General features: G+C 48.7%; 1 protein-coding gene across 6 annotated transcripts; it reads right to left on the bottom strand.

Annotated features, from left to right (window-relative positions):
- Window positions 1–792: 792 nt before the first annotated feature.
- ST6GALNAC6 (ST6 N-acetylgalactosaminide alpha-2,6-sialyltransferase 6) lies at window positions 793–18959 on the bottom strand. Of its 6 annotated transcripts, none has more exons than XM_068553737.1 (7): window positions 18816–18959; window positions 17478–17662; window positions 15561–15651; window positions 13027–13206; window positions 10601–11007; window positions 2963–3070; window positions 793–2273 (listed from the first exon to the last, which is right to left on the bottom strand). In XM_068553737.1, exons 3-7 carry the CDS (start codon window positions 15573–15575, stop codon window positions 2072–2074), a joined length of 912 nt encoding a protein of 303 aa, XP_068409838.1. In that variant the 5' UTR covers window positions 15576–15651; window positions 17478–17662; window positions 18816–18959; the 3' UTR covers window positions 793–2071. The 6 variants fall into 6 exon arrangements, with proteins under 6 accessions (XP_068409838.1, XP_068409837.1, XP_068409834.1 ...); XM_068553736.1 differs by having other exon boundaries at window positions 793–2277; window positions 17608–17662; XM_068553733.1 differs by having other exon boundaries at window positions 17608–17662.
- Window positions 18960–20656: the final 1697 nt, after the last annotated feature.

Raw genomic sequence — 20656 nt, 5'->3', positions numbered from 1 at the left:
GTAATCTCCTAGAGTCACGGACCCCCTTGCTCCTGCCAACCTGGAGTAAACAAGCCCTTTAGCTGAGAGGACAGAGGCAGCAGTGAGGGATCCACAGTTCACACGCCGCCTGGCCCAGGGCTGCAGCCCTGCCTGGCTCCCTCCTGCCGGAGCCTGCAGGGTACTCCGGCGCCCTGCCCTCAGCAACGCCCTCCTACAGCCAACCTCTGACCCCATCACCTGCCTCTCCCCTTCAACCCTCTGCTCTGGCCTCCTCCATCCCGTCCCCCGCAGATGCTTCTGTGACAGAAATGTCCTCTCCCGCCCCCCTTCTCTTCCTGCCGGAAGCTCTTCCCCAAAACCTCTGCAGGAATCTTCCTCGGGAAGAACGTCACCTCCTCCAAAGCTGTGCTCGCAGCGCCCTGTGTTGCTCTGTGTGGCCCTTACTGCCCTGAGCCTGTCGTGGGGCCCCTCCGCTCCCTCTGTCCTGAGCTCCTTGAGAGCAGTGTCTGGTTTCAGCCAAGAGGGAACTGGGGCTCTGAGAGGGGCAGTGACTTGCTCAAGGTCACACAGGCAGGGGGAGGCCAGACTGGAAGAGCCAGGTGGGCTTGGCTCCGGAAGCCCACGTACCTCCAGCCCCCAGGGCTGCCAGGTCTCCACCCAAGCTGTAAAATGCATGACTCACTGGCCAGCTGACAAAGCTGGACATCCTGCCTGTGTGTGGGCTCCCAGCCTGGACAGTGTGGGCACTGTCCCGACGGGGCCCGAAGTACAGGGCCAGAGAAAGCAGAGCTCGAACCCAGACACAGGAAATGCAGCCGGAGCTTAGGTGTGTTTATTCCTGTACAAATCATTACAAAACCAAGTCTAGGGTAGTCACCGGCCCCCACCCCTCGTCCCGGTGTGCAATGGCTCACTGCTGGCCTCCTCCTCCTCCGCCTGACTCGTCCCATTCCACAGCCTCCCCCAGTCTTCTCCTCAAGACTCCAGAAGAGCAGGGATTAAACCCACCCCACTGAAGTCCAGCAATAAAGTGCCTGACGTAGAGGGAGGGGACAGAACTCAGGCAACAGCTCCCAGCCCCCTAGGGCATTCCCAGGCCCAGCTGGCGGAGACCCCTGGACTACTCCAGCAGCTGCAGACAAAGGGGCTGCAGGAAACCTCAGTTGGGCTGGGATCTCCCCTCTCTCAGCCCCAAGGGCTCCTCCAACAGGTGGAAAACCTCACTGAGGGATGGCAGAAAAGGGGGCCTGGCTCTTTAAGAGCCACGCTAATGGCAGCTGGGCGGAAGGGCTAAGAAAACAGCTGAAGGTTTGTCCTTCTTTTCAGAGTCCCCCAAAGCCTGGGAGAGTTTGCGCAAAAATATCCTCAAGTTTCCAGGAGGAGGTGGGGAAGGGAACCCCAGACCCTCAGAGAGCTGAGCCCCCCGGCAAGGGGTGGTGGCTGGAGGGGTCCAGTCTTGACGGAGGACAGACCCAAGGTGGTCATTGGGGGAGGTGGGAGGGTTCTCAGACTCTAGAACCTGACACAGGCAGAAGGATGCCCAGAGAGGGGGCAAGGGGTCTGTCCAAGGCCACTCAGGGCAGAGCCAAGAACCGGACACCAGCCTCCCACGCCTGGAACCCCCCTAACCCCACAGATGCCCCTGCCTGGGCTCCAGACAGCTCCCACCTCCACACAGCCTCTTTCTGGCTCTGGGGAGTGAGGGGTCGACACGAGTTCCCAGCTCCTTGGGACAGGACCCCACTGTCCCAACCAATAGGAAGTGATTTGGAGTCCGTCCTGGGGCTCTGAACCAAGGCCTCATGGGAAAGGACACGACATTAGCCTCAGATTACTCAGAAATACCCTGATTGACTATGCTCAGACCCTGACTGGACAAGAAATACCCTCAACACCCGACTAACCACATAGAAGCCCAAATCCCTGATTGGCCAAGAGATACACCCAGGCCCTGAATGGCTGGAGATTATATCCTCTTCAAGGCCTGAATGGCCAGAAGACACTCTGACCAGCCTTGATTAGCCAGACGATGGCCCTCGGTCGAGCAGCTGGGCAGAGACCCACTTCTCCTGTGTCCCTTGTGAGAGTCTCACAGGCAGGGTGGCCTAGGTCCAGGAGGGGTGGGAGAAGGTGATTCCGTAGAGCTGGGCCCAGGACGAGAAGACCCTCTTTTCCGTGATGAAGCGGTGGTGGTTGCCCTTGCGGCTGTGCTCATTCTGGATGTAGGTGACACACTCGTCCGGCCCCTTGGGCTCATAGTAGTGGTAGGGCATGCGCTGCAGGCGGGGCCGCTGGCTGGGGCAGAGCAGATGGGGCCATAAGGGCAAGGTGGGCACCAGCAGGACCCTGCCCTTTCCAGCCCCTGACCTGCTGTAGGGCCTCAGTGGGAGAAATCCCTGCCCCTCCCTGGGCCTCAGTTTCCCCATCTGTGAAATGGGTGTAGGACGGACTAGGTGTGTGACTCTCAAACTTTCTTTTTTTTTTTTTTAATGCTGTGGAAACTTTTCCTTTTCCCAAGAGGGTGGCAATATGGGGTAGTGGTAAGGACTGTGGGCTCTGGAGCCTGGCCACTACCCCTTACTGTTCGTGGGAACTGAGGCCACTCACAAAACATCCTGCTCAGTTTTTCTATCTATGAAATGGGGAAAATAGTGCACTTGTCCCTTAGGGTCACTATAAGGAGTAAATGAGATAATAAAAAGCCATGCTTGGTACATGGTCAGCACTTAGTAAAAAATAGCTGTCACCTGCTGGGCTTTTCATATCGTAATAATGAAAATAGTTATTATTAATATACAAACTCTGGGCTCTGGCTAAGCTCGGGATTGAGGCTCCTGGGGTAGCTCTAAAGAGCCTAGATCTCGGCAGAGCAGTTTTAATTCTATAAAATAGAGGCCCTTGAAGGCACCCCAGCCAAGGTTTCTGGGACCCCAGCTCCACCCTGCGGCCAATGGCTGGGCATCGCCCTGGGGGTGCTCACCTGCAGTAGTCGGGGGGGACCATGCCATAGACGTGCACATGGTCACACAACTCCACCGCAATCACCATGGTGAACCAGCCTGTGCTCAGCCATGAGTGGGACTTTTCCCTGGGGGCAGAGAGGGGTCATGATGAGGGGGCATGCAGGCAGGGAGGAAGGGTCAACCCACACAGAGTTTTCCAGAACTCCTCCCACCCACTCATGGGGCCTTCCCCCCACTTCAGTCACCCCCTGTCCAGCCCTGCTGCAGCAGCAGGGGCAAGCTGGCAGAGGGCAAGCTGTCTGGACAGAGATGAGGGGTGTGGGGACTGCTCCTCTGAGGGGAGGAATAGGAACACAGCATGCTGGGAATTAACTCCTGGGGAGACTGGTCACACCTGGGCGGGCTGGGAGTGACCATGATCACAGAGCATGGTAGGTAGATGCAGTGATGTACATGCTAGGAGCAAACTCCTAAGGGGAGACTAATCAGAGAAGGTCATGCCGGAAGCGACCACAAGTTCAGAGCAAGGCATAGAACAAGTAACCAAGAACCTCAGGCTGTGCTGCCCGCTACAGCAGTCACTAGCCACATGTGGGCACACGTGAGCGCTTGACATGTGGTTAAGATGTGCTGTCAGTGTAAAATACACACTTGATTCCTTAGATAGTATGAAAAAAAGAATGTAGAATATGTCACTGATCATTTTTGATACTGATTACATGTTGAACTGAAAATATTTTGGATATATTTGATTGAGCGTGGTTCTTTGAAAAGTTTAAAAGAAAATAAACCTCTCACAAGACTGACAAAGAAGGGAGAAAAGACACAAATTACCAATAGCAAGAATAAAAAAAGAGGATATCATCATAGACCCTGAAGACATTAAAAGAATAATAAGAAAACTGCAAAAAACGACATACATGAATTTGACAATTTAGATGAAATGGGCCAATTCCTTGAAAACCACAAACTACCAAAACTCACTCAAGATGAAACAGATAACCTGAATATCCTATAACTCTTAAAGAAATTGAATTCATAGTTTAAAATCTTCTGAAAAAGAACTCTCCAGGCCAACAGTTTCACTGGTAAATTCTACCAAATATTTAAAGAAGAAATAAAACCAATTCTGTACAATCTCTTCCAGAAAATAGAAGAGAAAATATTTCCCAATTCGCTTTCTGAGGCCAACATTACCGTGATACCAAAACTAGGCAAAGACAGTACAAAATAAACTACAGACCAGTATCTCTCATGAACAAAGACACAAAAATCTCAACAAAATATTGCAAATCATATCTAGCAATATATAAAAAGAATAAGACACCCACAACCAAGTGGAGTTTACTCCAGAAATGCAAAGCTGATTCAACATACAAAAATCAATCAATATAATCCATCAGATTAATAATCTTAAGAAAAACCATGTGAGACAATTCTCCAGCCTGTGGAAGGAAAACCACATTCACAGAAAGATAGACAAAATGGAAAGGCAGAGGACTTTGTACCAGATGAAGGAACAAGATAAAATCCCAGAAAAACAATTAAATGAAGTGGAGATAGGCAACCTTCCAGCAAAACAATTCAGGATAATGATAGTGAAGATGATCCAGGACCTCGGAAAAAGAATGGAGGCAAAGATCGAGAAGATGCAAGAAACGTTTAACAAAGACCTAGAAGAAGTAAAGAACAAACAAACAGAGATGAACGATACAATAACTGAAATGAAAAATACACTAGAAGAAATCAATAGCAGAATAACTGAGGCAGAAGAACGGATAAGTGACCTGGAAGACAGAATGGTGGAATTCACTGCCACGGAACAGAATAAAGAAAAAAGAATGAAAAGAAATGAAGACAGCCTAAGAGACCTCTGGGACAACATTAAACGCAACAACATGCGCATTATAGGGGTCCCAGAAGGAGAAGAGAGAGAGAAAGGACCAGAGAAAATATTTGAAGAGATTATAGTCGAAAACTTCCCTAACATGGGAAAGGAAATAGCCACCCAAGTCCAGGAAGCTCAGAGAGTCCCAAGCAAGATAAACTCAAGGAGAAACACGCTGAGACACATAGTAATCAAATTGACAAAAATTAAAGACAAAGAAAAATTATTGAAAGCAACAAGGGAAAAACGACAAATAACACACAAGGGAACTCCCATAAGGTTAACAGCTGATTTCTCAGCAGAAACTATACAAGCCAGAAGGGGGTGGCACGATATATTTAAAGTGATGAAAGGGAAGAACCTACAACCAAGATTACTCTATCCGGCAAGGATCTCATTCAGATTCGACAGAGAAATCAAAAGCTTTACAGACAAGCAAAAGCTAAGAGAATTAGCACCACCAAACCAGCTGTACAACAAATGCTAAAGGAACTTCTCTAAGTGGGAAACACAAGAGAAGAAAAGGACCTACAAAAACAAACCCATAACAATTAAGAAAATGGTAATAGGAACATACATATCGATAATTACCTTAGATGTGAATGGATTAAATGCTCCAACCAAAAGACACAGGCTCGCTGAATGGATACAGAAACAAGACCCATACATATGCTGTCTACAAGAGACCCACTTCAGACCTAGGGACACATACAGACTGAAAGTGAGGGGATGGAAAAAGATATTCCATGCAAATGGAAATCAAAAGAAAGCTGGAGTAGCAATACTCATATCGGATAAAATAGACTTCAAAATAAAGAATGTTACAAGAGACAAGGAAGGACACTACATAATGATCAGGGGATCAATCCAAGAAGAAGATATAATAATTATAAATATATATGCACCCAACATAGGAGCACCTCAATACATAAGGCAACTGCTAACAACTATAAAAGAGGAAATCGACAATAACACAATAATAGTGGGGGACTTTAACACCTCACTTACACCAATGGACAGATCATCCAGACAGAAAATTAATAAGGAAACACAAACTTTAAATGACACAAAAGACTAGATAGATTTAATTGATATTTATAGGACATTCCATCCAAAAACAGCAGATTACACTTTCTTCTCAAGTGCACACGGAAGATTCTCCAGGATAGATCACATCTTGAGTCACAAATCAAGCCTCGGTAAATTTAAGAAAATTGAAATCATATCAAGCATCTTTTCCGACCACAATGCTATGAGATTAGAAATCAATTACAGGAGAAAAAAAAATCAATTACAGGGAAAAAAACGTAAAAAACACAAACACATGGAGGTTAAACAATACGTTACTAAATAACCAAGAGATCACTGAAGAAATCAAAGAGAAAATCAAAAAACACTGAGAGACAAATTACAACGAAAACGTGACGATCCAAAACCTATGGAATGCAGCAAAAGCAGTTCTAAGAGGAAGCTTATAGCTATACAAGCCTACCTCAAGAAACAAGAAAAACCTCAAATAAACAATCTAACCTTACACCTAAAGGAACTAGAGAAAGAAGAACAAACAAAACCCAAAGTTAGTAGAAGGAAAGAAAACATAAAGATCAGAGCAGAAATAAATGAAATAGAAACAAGGAAAACAGTAGCATAGATCAATAAAACTAAAAGCTGGTTCTTTGAGAAGATAAACAAAATTGATAAACCTTTAGCCAGACTCATCAAGAAAAAGAAGTAGAGGACTCAAATCAATAAAATCAGAAATGAAAAAGGAGAAGTTACAACAGACACCGCAGAAATACAAAGCATCCTAAGAGACTACTACAAGCAACTCTATGCCAATAAAATGGACAACCTGGAAGAAATGGACAAATTCTTAGAAAGGTATAACCTTCCAAGACTGAGCCAGGAAGAAATAGAAAACACGAACAGACCAATCACAAGTAATGAAATTGAAACTGTGATTAAAAATCTTCCAACAAACCAAAAAGTCCAGGACCAGATGGCTTCACAGGTGAATTCTATCAAACATTTAGAGAAGAGCTAACACCCATCCTTCTCAAAGTCTTCCAAAATACTGCAGAGGAAGGAACACTCCCAAACTCATTCTATGAGGCCACCATCACCCTGATACCAAAACCAGACAAAGATGCTACAAAAAAAGAAAATTACAGACCAATATCACTGATGAATATATGTGCAAAAATCCTCAACAAAATACTAGTAAACAGAATCCAACGACACATTAAAAGGATCATACACCATGATCAAGTGAGATTTATCCCAGGGATGCAAGGATTCTTCAATATACGCAAATCAATCAATGTGATATACCATATTAACAAACTGAAGAATAAAAACCATATGATCATCTCAATAGATGCAGAAAAAGCTCTTGACAAAAAAATTCAACACCCATTTATGATAAAAACTCTCCAGAAAGTGGGCATAGAGGGAATCTACCTCAACATAATAAAGGCCATATATGACAAACCCACAGCAAACATCATTCTCAATGGTGAAAAACTGAAAGCATTTCCTCTAAGATCAGGAACAAGACAAGGATGTCCACTCTCACCACTATTATTCAACATAGTTTTGGAAGTCCTAGCCACGACAATCAGAGAAGAAAAAGGAATACAAATTGGAAAAGAAGTAAAACTGTCACTGTTTGCAGATGACATGATACTATACGTAGAGAATCCTAAAAATGCCACCAGAAAACTACTAGAGCTAATCAATGAATTTGGTAAAGTTGCAGGATACAAAATTAATGCGCAGAAATCTCTTGCATTCCTATACACTAACAACGAAAGATCAGAAAGAGAAATTAAGGAAACAATCCCATTCACCATTGCAACAGAAAGAATAAAATACCTAGGAATAAACCTACCTAAGGAGGTAAAAGACCTGTACTCAGAAAACTAGAAGACTCTGATGAAAGAAATCAGAGATGATACAAACAGATGGAGAGATATACCATGTTCTTGGATTGGAAGAATCAATATTGTGAAAATGACTATACTATCCAAAGCAATCTACAGATTCAGTGCAATCCCTAACAAATTACCAGTGGCTTTTTTTACTGAACTAGAACAAAAAAACCTTAAAATTTGTATGGAGACACAAAAGACCCCGAATAGCCAAAGCAGTCTTGAGGGAAAAAAACGGAGCTGGAGGAATCAGACTCCCTGACTTCAGACTATACTACAAAGCTACAGTAATCCAGACAATATGGTACTGGCACAAAAACAGAAATATAGATCAATGGAACAGGATAGAAAACTCAGAGATAAACCCACACACATATGGTCACTTTATCTTTGATAAAGGAGGCAAGGATATACAATGGAGAAAAGACAGCCTCTTCAGTAAGTGGTGCTGGGAAAACTGGACAGCTACATGTAAAAGAATGAAATTAGAACACTCCCTAACACCATACACAAAAATAAACTCAAAATGGATTAGAGACCTAAATGTAAGACTGGACACTATAAAACTCTTAGAGGAAAACATAGGAAGAACACTCTTTGACATAAATCACAGCAAGATCTTTTTGATCCACCTCCTAGAGTAATGAAAATAAAAACAAAAATAAACAGATGGGACCTAATGAAACTTAAAAGCTTTGTAAAGCAAAGGAAACTACAACCAAGACGAAAAGACAACCCTCGGAATGGGAGAAAATATTTGCAAACGAATCAACAGACAAAGGATTAATCTCCAAAATATATAAACAGCTCATGCAGCTCAATATTAAAAAACAACCCAATAAAAAAGATGGGCAGAAGACCTAAATAGACGTTTCTCCAAAGAAGACATACAGATAGCCAAGAAGCACATGAAAAGCTGTTCAACATCACTAATTATTAGAGAAATGTAAATCAAAACTACATGAGGTATCACCTCACACCAGTTAGAATGGGTATCACCAGAAAATCTACAAACAACAAATGCTGGAGAGGGTGTGGAGAAAAGAGAACCCTCTTGCACTGTTGGTGGGAATGTAAATTGATACAGCCACTATGGGGAACAGTATGGAGGTTCCTTAAAAAACTAAAAATAGAATTACCATATGACCCAGCAACCCCACTACTGGGCATATACCCAGAGAAAACCATAATTCAAAAAGACACATGCACCCCAATGTTTACTGCAGCACTATTTACAATAGCCAGGTCATGGAAGCAACCTAAATGCCCATCGACAGACAAATGGATAAAGAAGATGTGGTATATATACACAATGGAATATTACTCAGCCATAAAAAGGAACGAAATTGGGTCATTTGTAGAGACGCGGATGGATCTAGAGACTGTCATACAGAGTGAAGTAAGTCAGAAAGAGAAAAACAAATATCGTATATTAATGCGTATATGTGGAACCTAGAAAAATGGTACAGATGAACCGGTTTGCCGGGTAGACATAGAGACACAGATGTAGAGAACAAACATATGGACACCAAGGGGGGAAAGTGGAGGGGGTGGTGGGATGAATTGGGAGATTGGGATTGACATATATACACTAATATGTATAAAATAGATAACTAATAAGAACCTGCTGTATAAAAAAGAAAAATAAAATTCAAAAATTCAAACAAAAAAAAAAGAAAAACCATGCGATATCAATTGATGCAGAAAATCATTTGATAAATTCAATATCCAGTAATGATTTAAAAAAACTATTAGCAATCCAGTAAGAGAAGGGAACTTCCTCAACCTGATAACTTCCTCAACCCGCAGTTTCAAAAACCTACAGCCAACATCATATTCAATGATGAAAGACTGAACACTTTCCCCCTAAGCCTGAGACCAAGGCAAGGATGTCTACTCTCACCACTTCCAATACAATTCAATGTTATATTGAAAGTACTAGCCAGTGCAACAAGTCAAGAAAAAGAAATAAGAAGCATGCAGATTGGAAAGGAAAAAATAACTGTCCTTATTTGCATGTCCTTACATCATGATCATTTGCACAGAAAATTCCAAAGAATTTACAAGAATCTCCCAGAACCAAGAAGTAAGTTTAGTAGGATTACAGGATACAAGGTCAACAAACAAAAATCTATCATATTTCTACATACGAGCAATGAATAATGGGAAACCAAAAAAAAATTTTTTTAATGCTATTTACAATAGCTCCAAAATTTTAAAAATATTTAGATATAAATCAAACAAAATATGTACAGGATCTATATGTTGGACATATTGAGTTAAATAAAAATATATTAAATTTAATTTCACCTGTTTCTTTTTACTTTTTAAATGTGGCTACTATAAAAATTTTAATTACCTGTGTGGCTTGCATGATATTTCTATTGGATAGCACTGGCCTAGCTTTTCTAGGGAGATTAGTCAGAGAAGGGCATACTGAGGGTGATGTAGCCTTAGAATAGAGCATGCTGGGAACAACTGTGTGCTTAAAGTAAGATGTGCTGGGAATGGTCAACACTTTCCATGAGGCATGTTATGGGGCAGCTCTCCTAGAAGATGCTAGGAGTGACTGTGCAACCTTAGAGTATGCTGGGAGCCCTAGTCTCTCAGAGCCACTCATGCACCCTGGGGGAGAAGAGGCCATGCAGAGCGTGTTGGAAATGACTCAGGCTAAGAGCTGGACATGAAGCCAACTCCCCTAGGAAACCTGACCAGAAGGTGGCAAGAAGTGACCACACCCTCACAGCAGTGCATGCTGGGAGCAACAGGCCCTCTGGACGGAGCGTGCTGAGAGGGAGCACAGGGCTGGCCAGAGGGAGCGGGCAGGAGGTTGGTACCTGTCCTTGCCTGTCTCACTCCGGAAGAGGTCATCAAACTGGTGCATGCGGCCAAGAGAGACGGCGTAAGCCTCCATATTGGGGAACACCAGGCCTGCCCGCTGGATGACGCGCACCAGGCTGCCCTGGGGCTTCTGCATCTTGTTTGGGGGACCCCAGAAGATGAACACGGTTTCAGGGGTCCGGTTGACGAACTCCTGGGGCCTCCGCAGCACACGGAATACGCTGGAATGGGCCACTACGCGGAAGGTGGTCTTGTTGCCCACATCGGCTGAGTAGCCCGTGGTGGGTGCGTCATTCATGCGGATTGTGCACTCGGCCCGCTCGATCTCAGGGCCCAGCTTGGTGCCCAGCAGGTGGCTGGAGCTGGTGACAATCACACACTGGTGGCACCGGGAGGGCAGAGTCTGGGGGGTAAGGAAAGCCAACACTGTTATGACCACTCAGTGCCAGGCGCTGTGCTCCGTACATCCAGGCCTCCAGGAAGCAGGAATTACGATGTTCATTTTAAAGACAGGGAGACTGAGGCCCATTCATTCAACATTCAACAAATCTTTACAGCAAGCTGGCTAATGGCCAAGTACAAGGGACAGAGCAATGAACTAAAGAGACCCCACACCTGGCTTCAAGAAGCTCACGGTTGGGGAGACATGGTGTACAAGTAAACGATAAAATAATGCCAGGTGGTAAGTTAAACACGCTGGGAAGGAAATAAAATAGGGGCAGGGGATCAAGAGTGGCAGGAATGAGGGCTGCTCTAGAAAAGTCACCTGGGGAGGCCTCTCTGAGCTGACACCTGAAGGATGAAAAGGAACCATGCAGGGGAAAGTATTCAAGCAGGAGAAACAGCAAGACCAGAGGCTCTGATGTGGGATGACCATGGTGTGTTGAGAAGCAAATGAAGGCTGCTCGGTTGGGGCAGAGTTAAGGAACAGAAGAACAGGACAGCCATGCGGGGATGTCCCCGAAGTCATACAGCAGAGCAGTGCAGGGCTAGGATTTGAACCCAGGTCTATATGGCCACGGAGCCCCAGCCTCAGCCTCCCCAGAGAAGACATCCTCCCCAATGCACCCATGACATTTCCACATCACCCATGAACAGGACACCACCTTGTCAGTAGGCAAGGGTGTGGAGGCTGCCCTGAGCCTCTGTTTCCACATTGGTGAAATGAACGGGTTGGAACCACAAGCTATCTGAAGCCTATTTTCTGCCCATGGAATTCCCATGCACCCTTCAAGGCTAAGCTCAGGTGCCACCTCCTCCAGACAGCCTTCCCTGAGCCCTTACTCTAAGATCAAGCAACATGTCCCAGGTACCTCAACTGATGGCTTTGCCAGCTTTCCTGAGCTCCTCCTTTCTGGCTTCTCCTATCAGGCTGGAAACAGCTGCAAGCCAAGCTCTGTCTCATTCCCTTCCACATTGCCCACACTCAAGCCATTCCACTTTCTCCCAGGTTCCACCTTTTAAATTTCTCTTTCAAGGGTCCTTAGGGTAGAAAAAGTCTCAACTCGGAGTTGATCTGTCTCTAAACACCTGCTAATGGGCCCTTTTCCAGTGAGAGTATGTTCAGAGCCCCAGGACCAACACACTGTATGCAAAGACCCCGAGAGATTTATGAGGGTTTTAGTGAGGCAGGAGAGAGAGGTAGGCAGGGCCTGGGGAGACCTCCTCCTAGAAGGTGGAGTCCATGCTTGAGGCCAATAATTTTCTCCCTGACCCCAGGGAAAACATTAGGGCTCAGAGGACTACAGGGGGAACTCCAGAAACACAACCTGAGTTTCATGGTTACCCAAGGCCAACAGAAGCCCCAGAATGACTTTTGGCCCCTTGACACAGCTGTAGCTCATCAGGCATTGGGGCAATACCCTGGCTCCTCCCCTCCCTTGCTGTGTGGCCTTGGGCAAGTGACTTCACCTCCCTGAGCCTCAATTTCCTCATCTCTTCAAGGGAGATAACGCTAACCTCACCGGGCTGGTATGAGGATTACTGCTTGTCACAGTGCCCAGTGCACAGCAGGCAACTGACAATGGGCAGCCATTATTGTTACTGTTGTTGTGTTGTCAAGTACCCTAGTGTCCTGCTCCAAAAGCCTATGTAGACTCCCACGCAGAGACAGAGATCAGTGAAAACCAGAGACTTTTCCAAAGGGATTCTGACTCAGGAGATGATAGGATATTAGCACTAAGGGTGGGACCTTGGAGAAAACTGAGGCCCAGAGAGAGACAGGGTACTTGTCTGAGGTCACACAGCAAACAAGGGGCTGAAGGCACTAGACTCTTGGGATTCACCCTTTCCTTTAGGAGGGATGGTGGAAGTAGAGAGAAGAGGTGGAGGAGAAGAAGGAGGTGGGAGCAGCGATGGTGGGCAATGGGGAGGATTAGTCTCCAGGCAGCTCCCAGGGAGCTTCCCAAAGCAGCTGCCCTACCTTGTTGCCGAGAATGGGGATGTAGCCGTCCGTGATGCTCCACTTCTTGAGGTTGACGGGCCGGTGGCTACGGCCCCGCAGGGAGCCATAATGAAAGACTTCATTGGCACTGTTGGAGCTGTAGAGGATGAGGATGGTGATGAGGGCAAAGAGGATCACGAACACTGCTGACCGCTGCTCCTGGAGAGGGGAGAGGCCAGTGAGGGCCCGGCTGCCCGGCAGGCTCCTTGCCACCTACCATGCCTGCTCTTTATTCCAGACCAGTTCAGGCACTACCTCCCCCAGGAAGGCCTCCTCCAGCCCCCTGAGCACCGCCTACCACAGCACCAATCACACTGCATTCAAAGAGCCGTCCCCCTCAATTAAACCATGAGTTCTGAGGGCTGGGACTGAGTCAGCCTTAATCCCCACCGTATCTCAGCTCCCAGGGCAGGGCCCAGAGCACAGCAGGTTCTCAGGGTTTGCTGGATTAGATTGGAAGTGCGGGTCAGAACGATCCTTCCAGCTGCAGCTGGAAGGATACTTGGAGACAGGTGGGACATTCCAACGAGAGGGTCTAGGTCTTCCCCAAACAGTAACTCTTTATAAATGTTTACCATTCATTTAAACCTGAAGGGAAAGGATGTGGTCAGGAATCAGGATGCATGGGTAGTCAGTACACCAACATATGGCAAAGGGCAGGAAAGTGATATTTGAAGTGTCCACTGTTATTTATTTGCCTGGGGTCTGCAAGGCTAGGTGGGACCCGGGAGTCCTGGCTCCTTGTGCTGAGCCCCCTGGGCTGGTTATTAATGTACTGCTTCTCAGCTCCAGGTTTACTCTTTTTGCCTGCTCTGTGAAAATGGATCTGGGCCCTTTACGTGTTTTTCCTTGCCAGCGAACTGCATAATAAACTTTGTCAGTAGAGGGCGCTGGAGAGACATGTCAGGAGGAAGGGAGTTTGCTTCCTGGTTCTGGGGGCTTTGGGCCTGGTGCTGGTGCACTTGCTTCTACAGCGCGCATGGCTTCTCCCAGTGGCCAGCAGCTTCCTCCAGCATCCAGCCTCAGGCCGTTTTGAAGCAGAGTGCTTCTGATTCCTGCTGCGACCACAGCTTCTCCAGAGTTGTGCTCATGTGGCACACTCAAACACCAGCAACACCCAAAAAACATAAGCTTCCCCTTCCTGGAGCAGTTTTCTTTGTTTGTTTGTTTGTTTTTGTTTTTAATAGGAATTGCTATCTATCTATTTACTTATTTATTGCTATTTATTTATTTATTTAGGCTGTGTTGGGTCTTCGTTGCTGTGAGCGGACTCTCTCTAGTTGCGGCAAGCGGGCTTCTCATTGCGGTGGCCTCTCCCGTTGCGGAGCACAGGCTCTAGGCCAGCGGGCTTCATACTTGTGGCTTGCAGGCTCTAGAGCACAGGCCCAGTAGCCGTGGCACACGGGCCCAGCTGCTCCGCGGCATGTGGGATCCTCCCGGACCAGGGCTCGAACCCGTGTCCCCCGCGCTGGCAGGCGGACCCCCAACCACTGAGCCACCAGGGAAGTCCCCGGGAAGCCCCCTGGAGCAGTTTTACCTGATGCTTGAAGTGTCTCTTGGGAGTTACCTCCTGTGAACAGCCTTCCCTGTAGCCTAGCAGGTGGATTTATGACAACTTCCACAGCACAGCACCACAGTGAGTTCTCTGCCATCCAGTGGGCCATAGCTGTGCCCTCTCCAGCCCAGCAAGGCCTGGGTCTCAACCCTGGGTGTGATAGCAGCTCCTTTTTTTTTTTTTTTGGGGGCCGTGCCACACGGCTTTCAGGATCTTAGTTCCCCAACCAGAGATCGAACCTGGGCCCCAGCAGTGGAAGCACCAAGTCCTAACGACTGGAAATTCCCAGTGGCTGCTCCTTATACCTGCTAGTCCTGTATTCTGTAGAGTTCTAATCCCCTGTTACTCCAATGCTCAATTATAATTAATAATTCTTTATGTTAAACTTTCTCTATTCAAATTACTGTGTGGTTTCTCTTTCTGGATTGGACCCAGACACACCCAGATCACCCCACCCCCAACCCCCAGGCTCTGCCAAAGCTGTAGTGCAGCTAGGAAAGGGGTGTGCAGGGCCAGGCACATAGTAGGTGCTCAGGAAAGCATAAATGAACGGATCATGGGGAACCCTGACACCCTCAGAGTGATGCTCACAATATCATGTCATTTTTGACTCTGATCACTGGCCCCTCTCCCAACCTCCCATTCACCTTCACTCCCCACCCCCACCCCCTGCACAGCACTCCACAGTCACCTTCCCGGCCAATCCTTTACCACAGATGGACCAGTCAAGCCTAGGAGGACAGAGGTGGACCTGGGCCCAGAGAGAGGCAGGAGCTTGCCCAGGCCACACAGATCAGTGGCCACAGCAGGGCTCACACCAGGGTCTCCCAGGCATCAGCAGCTTCTCGGCAGGGAAGAGAGACTTGTAGTGCCTGGGTCTGAGGCAGGTCCAAAGGAGCCCATTTCACGGAGGGAAATAAGAAGCTGAGATGGGGACAAGAAATGAAGGGGGACTTACTTTGTTGCTACTCATCTCTCTCCGGCGTCTGCTGAGGGGCAGGGGCCAGCGTCCTGCAGGTGGCCCAGGGGGCAGGGGTGTGGGGTCACACCTGCAAGCCACAGAAAGAGTTATGGCCTGGGTGCCCTCCCCCAAGTCCAGCTGGTCCTAGGCTACACCCTCCCCACCCCTGCCAGCCCTCCTACCCACCCATGACTTCAAGGCTCAGGGCTGTACCCATTTTGCAGGTGGAGACACTGAGGCCCAGAAAGGGCAGGAACTGGCCTGATGTCATACAGCCAGGTGGTGGCAAAGCTCTGCCTCTCTCCCTGCCCGTGCACTCTCCCACTCCGCTCGAAGGCAGCTGGCAGGCCTAAAACTGGCTCCCCTGCTGGGGGGGCCTGCCCCCCACCCAGCAGGAGCCCCATTCACACCCCTACTCTAAACCCTGTCTTATGTTCCTGAGGCCTGGGAATAATATTCCTCGTAGGTCCAAACTCCTCTACACTCATACCCTTCCAGGTCTTACATAAACTGGCCCCTCTGACTAGGACACCCTCCACAATGTTGTTCATGCCCGCTCATCCTCCCAGCCTGAGGTGGGCCAGGAATGTCCCCTGCGTGCCACCTCCCCGCTGAGAGCTCTCTGAGGTCGCAGCTGGCACAGGGCCTCACATTCTCTGCTGTGTCTCCAGAGCCCTGGAGATGGGTGCAGGAGGACTGCTGAATGACTTCATTCTTATCTTTTTTTTCCCCTTTGACTTTGTTCATTAATAAGTAAGATCTTGGGCTTCCCTGGTGGCGCAGTGGTTGAGAATCTGCCTGCCAATGCAGGGGACACGGGTTCGAGCCCTGGTCTGGGAAGATCCCACATGCCGCGGAGCAACTAGGCCCGTGAGCCACAACTACTGAGCCTGCGTGTCTGGAGCCTGTGCTCCGCAACAAGAGAGGCCGCGATAGTGAGGCCCGCGCACCGCGATGAAGAGTGGCTCCCGCTTGCCACAACTAGAGAAAGCCCTCGCACAGAAACGAAGACCCAACACAGCCAAAAATAAATAAATAAATAATTTCTTAAAAAAAATAAAATAAAAAAATAAGTAAGATCTTGGGGGTTAAGGGCTCAGACTCATCTGTCCAATGGTTGTAATCACAGCCCCACCCTGGGGCGCGGTGGGCCCCGGGACCATACAAGCCCAGCTCTGCTCCTCACTCCCCAACGGCTCCCCCATCCACGCAGGACGCAGCTTCTCTGCAGATCTCAATTTCCCCACCTGTCAAAAGGGAGTTAAGTACTTGTGTCCAGCCACCTCCAGCAGATTCGAGGCCAGAAGGCACTAAGGGAAGGAGAGTGCACAGAGAGAGAAACTGGGGCCCAGGAGCTCCCCAGCTCCGTCCTTCCCTCCAGGGGCCTCCCATCTCCCGCCACTATCTCCGCCCCCTGACCTAGCAGCTGTTTACTCCTACACCGCCACCAGGAAGAGCCAGAGAACCCCAGGCCAAAGGAGGTGCCCCCACACCGCTCCTGATTGGTTGGGTCTTAACTCCGCCCACCACCCAACCCCCCGCCCCCTCTCCGCGGGCTCCCCCTCCTCCCAAGCCCAGCTTCAGATTTCTCCGCAGCCAGCCTACAAAGCCAGGCAGGGAGGCCCCCCGGACTCTCATGGAGACTCTCACAGTCCAGTCCAGTCCCTGCGGCACAGATCAGGAAACTGCGGCTCATCAGAAGGGAAGAGCAGCTTGTTCTTAGACTCATAGCCCGTTAAGGCAAAAGTCATCCAGATCCCTGGGTAGTCCCCATCTACCCTGACGCCTCTAGCATTCCAGCTGCCTCTCTGAGCTGAGCCTCCCCTCTCACTACCCTTTCCTTCGGATGCCCCAAGCTCCAGACACACTAGAGCACTCCAGTTCCCAGGCCCACCCACGCCCCCACTTTCCCACCTTTGCCTGAGCAGTGCCCTCAGCCAGGACCACTGTCCCCCTGGTCAGGCCCGTCACAGTCCTGCTCTGAGAAGACCATGGTCAGTACAGCATCTCATGTTCAAGTGCGAATCCCGGTTCCACCACTTACTGGCTGAGGGGCCTCGGGCAAGCCATGTGACCTCTCTGAGCCTCAGTTTCCTCATCTGTGAAATGGAATAATAAGAGTAGGTAACTCACAATGTTGTTAGAAGGATTCAAGCAGATGTGGCAAGGGAAGCACAGGATTTGAAAGTGCTTGATCAGTGCCAGCAGCTGTTAGTTTTGTGGTTATTCATTGTTCAAGGCCTGCCTCTCCACGAGCTTGCCAGAGAAACACTCCCCTGCCCTCTGATGCATGGCCCAGCAACTTCCCTCTAATATCAATAAATGCGGAGCCTTTGCTAAGCATCACCCACTCACTGAATCTTCCTGGCAATTCTGCACAGCAGGGGCTCTTATCCCCATTTCACAGATGAGGAGACCGAGGTTCAGAGAGGCAAAGTGCCTTGCAGAGCTGTCCAGAGCCTGCTGGGGTGCCTTATTTCCCGGCTTGTTTCCAGGGATCAGCCCAGGGCTGAGCCTGACTGGATCCCTCTCAAGGATCCCCCAGGGCTGGAATTGACCAGAGGCCACTGAGTGCGTTCCCAGCACCTGGCCCAGCACCAGAGAGCAGGACTGTTGGGAGCGACTTGCTCAGGCTAGGGAGGCAGCAGCCCATAGCTCTGAGCCAGGATCCTGGACTCAGCCCCAAGGTGGGCCAAGCCGGAGGGCTGAAACCGCGAGCTCAGGCTATGGGGCCACACCCTGCCCTCTGTTTGGGGGCTTTGCTTCTCCCAGCTCGGGGAGTCCTCCTGCAGGCTTGGGACGCCCCCACGAGCCGCGTGGGAGGAGAGCTCACGGGAGAAGGGGGAGGGGGGCTCCTAATTCCAAATGGGGGGCGCCAAAACCGTGGGTGCACCTAGGAGGGGGACGACTCACCCTCTGCGCCCCGCTTGCGCTGAACCCCCCCAACTCCAGCACTCCGGGGGGTACGGAGCTCTAGCCTCAGCTGGGAAGAGAAGGGAGGCAGGACGGCGGCAGGGTCCCCGAGCTCTAATGGGGTAGTCAGCGGCAGGAGGCCCCGCGAACCCCGCGACAGCCCTTGGGCGCGGGGACCGGGATCTCCAGGCGCGGTTGCCAAGAGTGAGTGGGTCTACGGGAGCCCCCGGGGCCCCCATATCGATCTCCATCCCCAGCGGCTCCTGACGGCCCCCCCACCTCCAGGGGCGCAGGCAGCGCCCCCCTCCCGCTGCCCGCCCCCGCGCGGCGCCAGCTCACCTCCCCCGGGGAGCGCCCGGCTCCCCGCGACCCCCGAGCCCCCTCACATGGCGCCGGGAGCCAAGAGCCAGGGTCCGCGCCACTCTGGCCGCCCAGGCCCCGCCGCAGCCCCGGCCCGCCGGGTCCTAGCGCCGCCGCTCGCCTCTCTCCGGTTCAGGCCTGGGAGGCGGGCGGAGCCTTGGGGGGCCGCGGGTGGCCCCGCCCCTGGGCGGTGCAGGCGGGGATGGGTGAGGGGCGGACGAGCCCCGGCCCGGGGCACCCGAGCGCCTCGCTTACTCCTCTGGGCAGCCTGTAGTGACAATGACAATAACAACAGTCTTCCGGAGAACATTTAGTGTGGGTCAGGCCCACTTCTACCTCGCTTTATTGTTACCACGACGGGGATGGGGAAACTGAGTCCCAGAGCACACTGCGCTTGGAATCAGTTGAGTTTCTCCCTGGGCATCCCTACCTCGGGCCTCCAGAGCCCTGCACCCAGTAGTCACCCTGGGTGAACTCAGGGATCCACTCTTGGATTCAAGTTCAGCCCTGCCGTCTACTAGCTGTGCGGCCTTGGCACGTTACTTATGCTTCCCCTGCTTCCAGGAAATAGGGAGAACAACCTCACAGGGTGTTGTAAGGATTAAAAATGTTACATTACTTCTTATAATAATTGTGGTATTCATTACATCATTTTATGCGATAGTGAAAAATAACTTAAGTAGCCTGGACAGCTGGTTAAATGAACAAAGACACAGCCCCGCTAAAATGAATGATGCAGATCAATAGGCACCGACAGGAAGAGATGTCCAGGATATTTACAGGATATGTAATAAGTGAAGAAAGCAAGTTTTTAAAATGCATCTCTATAATCACTTTGGAAAACAAAGCTGGAAAATTTTGCATTCTGCTCCCAGGTATATACCCTGGAGAAATTCTTGCAAATGTATGTAACAAAGCTCATAGCAGCAATGCTTAAAATAATACAAAACTGGAAACAACTCATATAGCTATCAAGGAGAATGGAATTTTTTTATTGCATTATGATACGTTCACATGGTGAAATATTATATAGCAGGGGTGGGGGGGAATGACATGGATGAAGCTTACAGACATGAGGAGTGAAAAAGCCAAGTCCTGGAAGACAAATGAAACTACACAACATACTGTTTAAGCATACAGCAGGCAGTAGGCCGCCTGTCATAGGACAGGAGATAGTTTTGCCTATCAGAGTGATTAAAGTTTTAAAAGCAAAAGTCAAGAGTACAGCAGTCTCTGTGGGGAGGGATGAGGGAGAGGAGAAGAAAGGCAGGGGTGTGCAAGTTATAATAACAAAGGTCTCGTCTTTAAGTGGGACATGAGTTCAAGAGGTTCATTACATGTGTTTTATTTTTACAAGTATAATGCATGCCATCATTCGGGTGTAACACAGTATTTTAAAAGGTGAAAAAAAGAAGAAAGATAAGTCAAATGAAAATAGATACTTTTGCCCGTCGTAGTGACTAAAGTGTCAATAGTGGTTATTTCTCGAATGATAAGATTATGGGCTGCTGTCTTCTTTTGGCTTAACTGTATTTTCCAAAATTTTTAAGATAATGGTCAATGTTTTTATATTTAAAATTTTATTTTTAATATAAAAAATGAACTGCATGTATAGCATGATTCCTTTTTTTATACAACTATCTATGCATATGTGTTTGTAAATGCACACAAAGGCTTCTGGAAGAATCCACTCAGGACTACTGGCAGTAGTTTCCCCTGGAGAGTGGATGTGGGGAGAGTGGGGTAGGTGCTATTTTCACTTTCTGCTTCATAAACTTCCGGGTGGTTTGCATTGGACTAATTTGGGAAGTTAATACCAC

Source organism: Eschrichtius robustus, chromosome 10 (genome assembly GCF_028021215.1).
Source record: "Eschrichtius robustus isolate mEscRob2 chromosome 10, mEscRob2.pri, whole genome shotgun sequence".
In the NCBI taxonomy this organism is placed as follows: Eukaryota; Metazoa; Chordata; class Mammalia; order Artiodactyla; family Eschrichtiidae; genus Eschrichtius; species Eschrichtius robustus.
Note: the sequence above shows the minus strand (reverse complement) of the source record. Positions and strands in the feature narration are given on the sequence as shown.

What these genes read in the sequence shown, in the direction of transcription:
- ST6GALNAC6 (XM_068553733.1), bottom strand. Translation starts at nt 17,633, where the DNA reads ATGGCTTGCCCGAGGCCCCTCAGCCA. An exon ending in GAGAGATGAGTAGCAACAAA is followed by an intron (nt 13,207 to 15,560) that starts GTAAGTCCCCCT and finishes TCCCCTCTCCAG; the next exon opens with GAGCAGCGGTCAGCAGTGTT. An exon ending in TCCCCATTCTCGGCAACAAG is followed by an intron (nt 11,008 to 13,026) that starts GTAGGGCAGCTG and finishes CTTACCCCCCAG; the next exon opens with ACTCTGCCCTCCCGGTGCCA.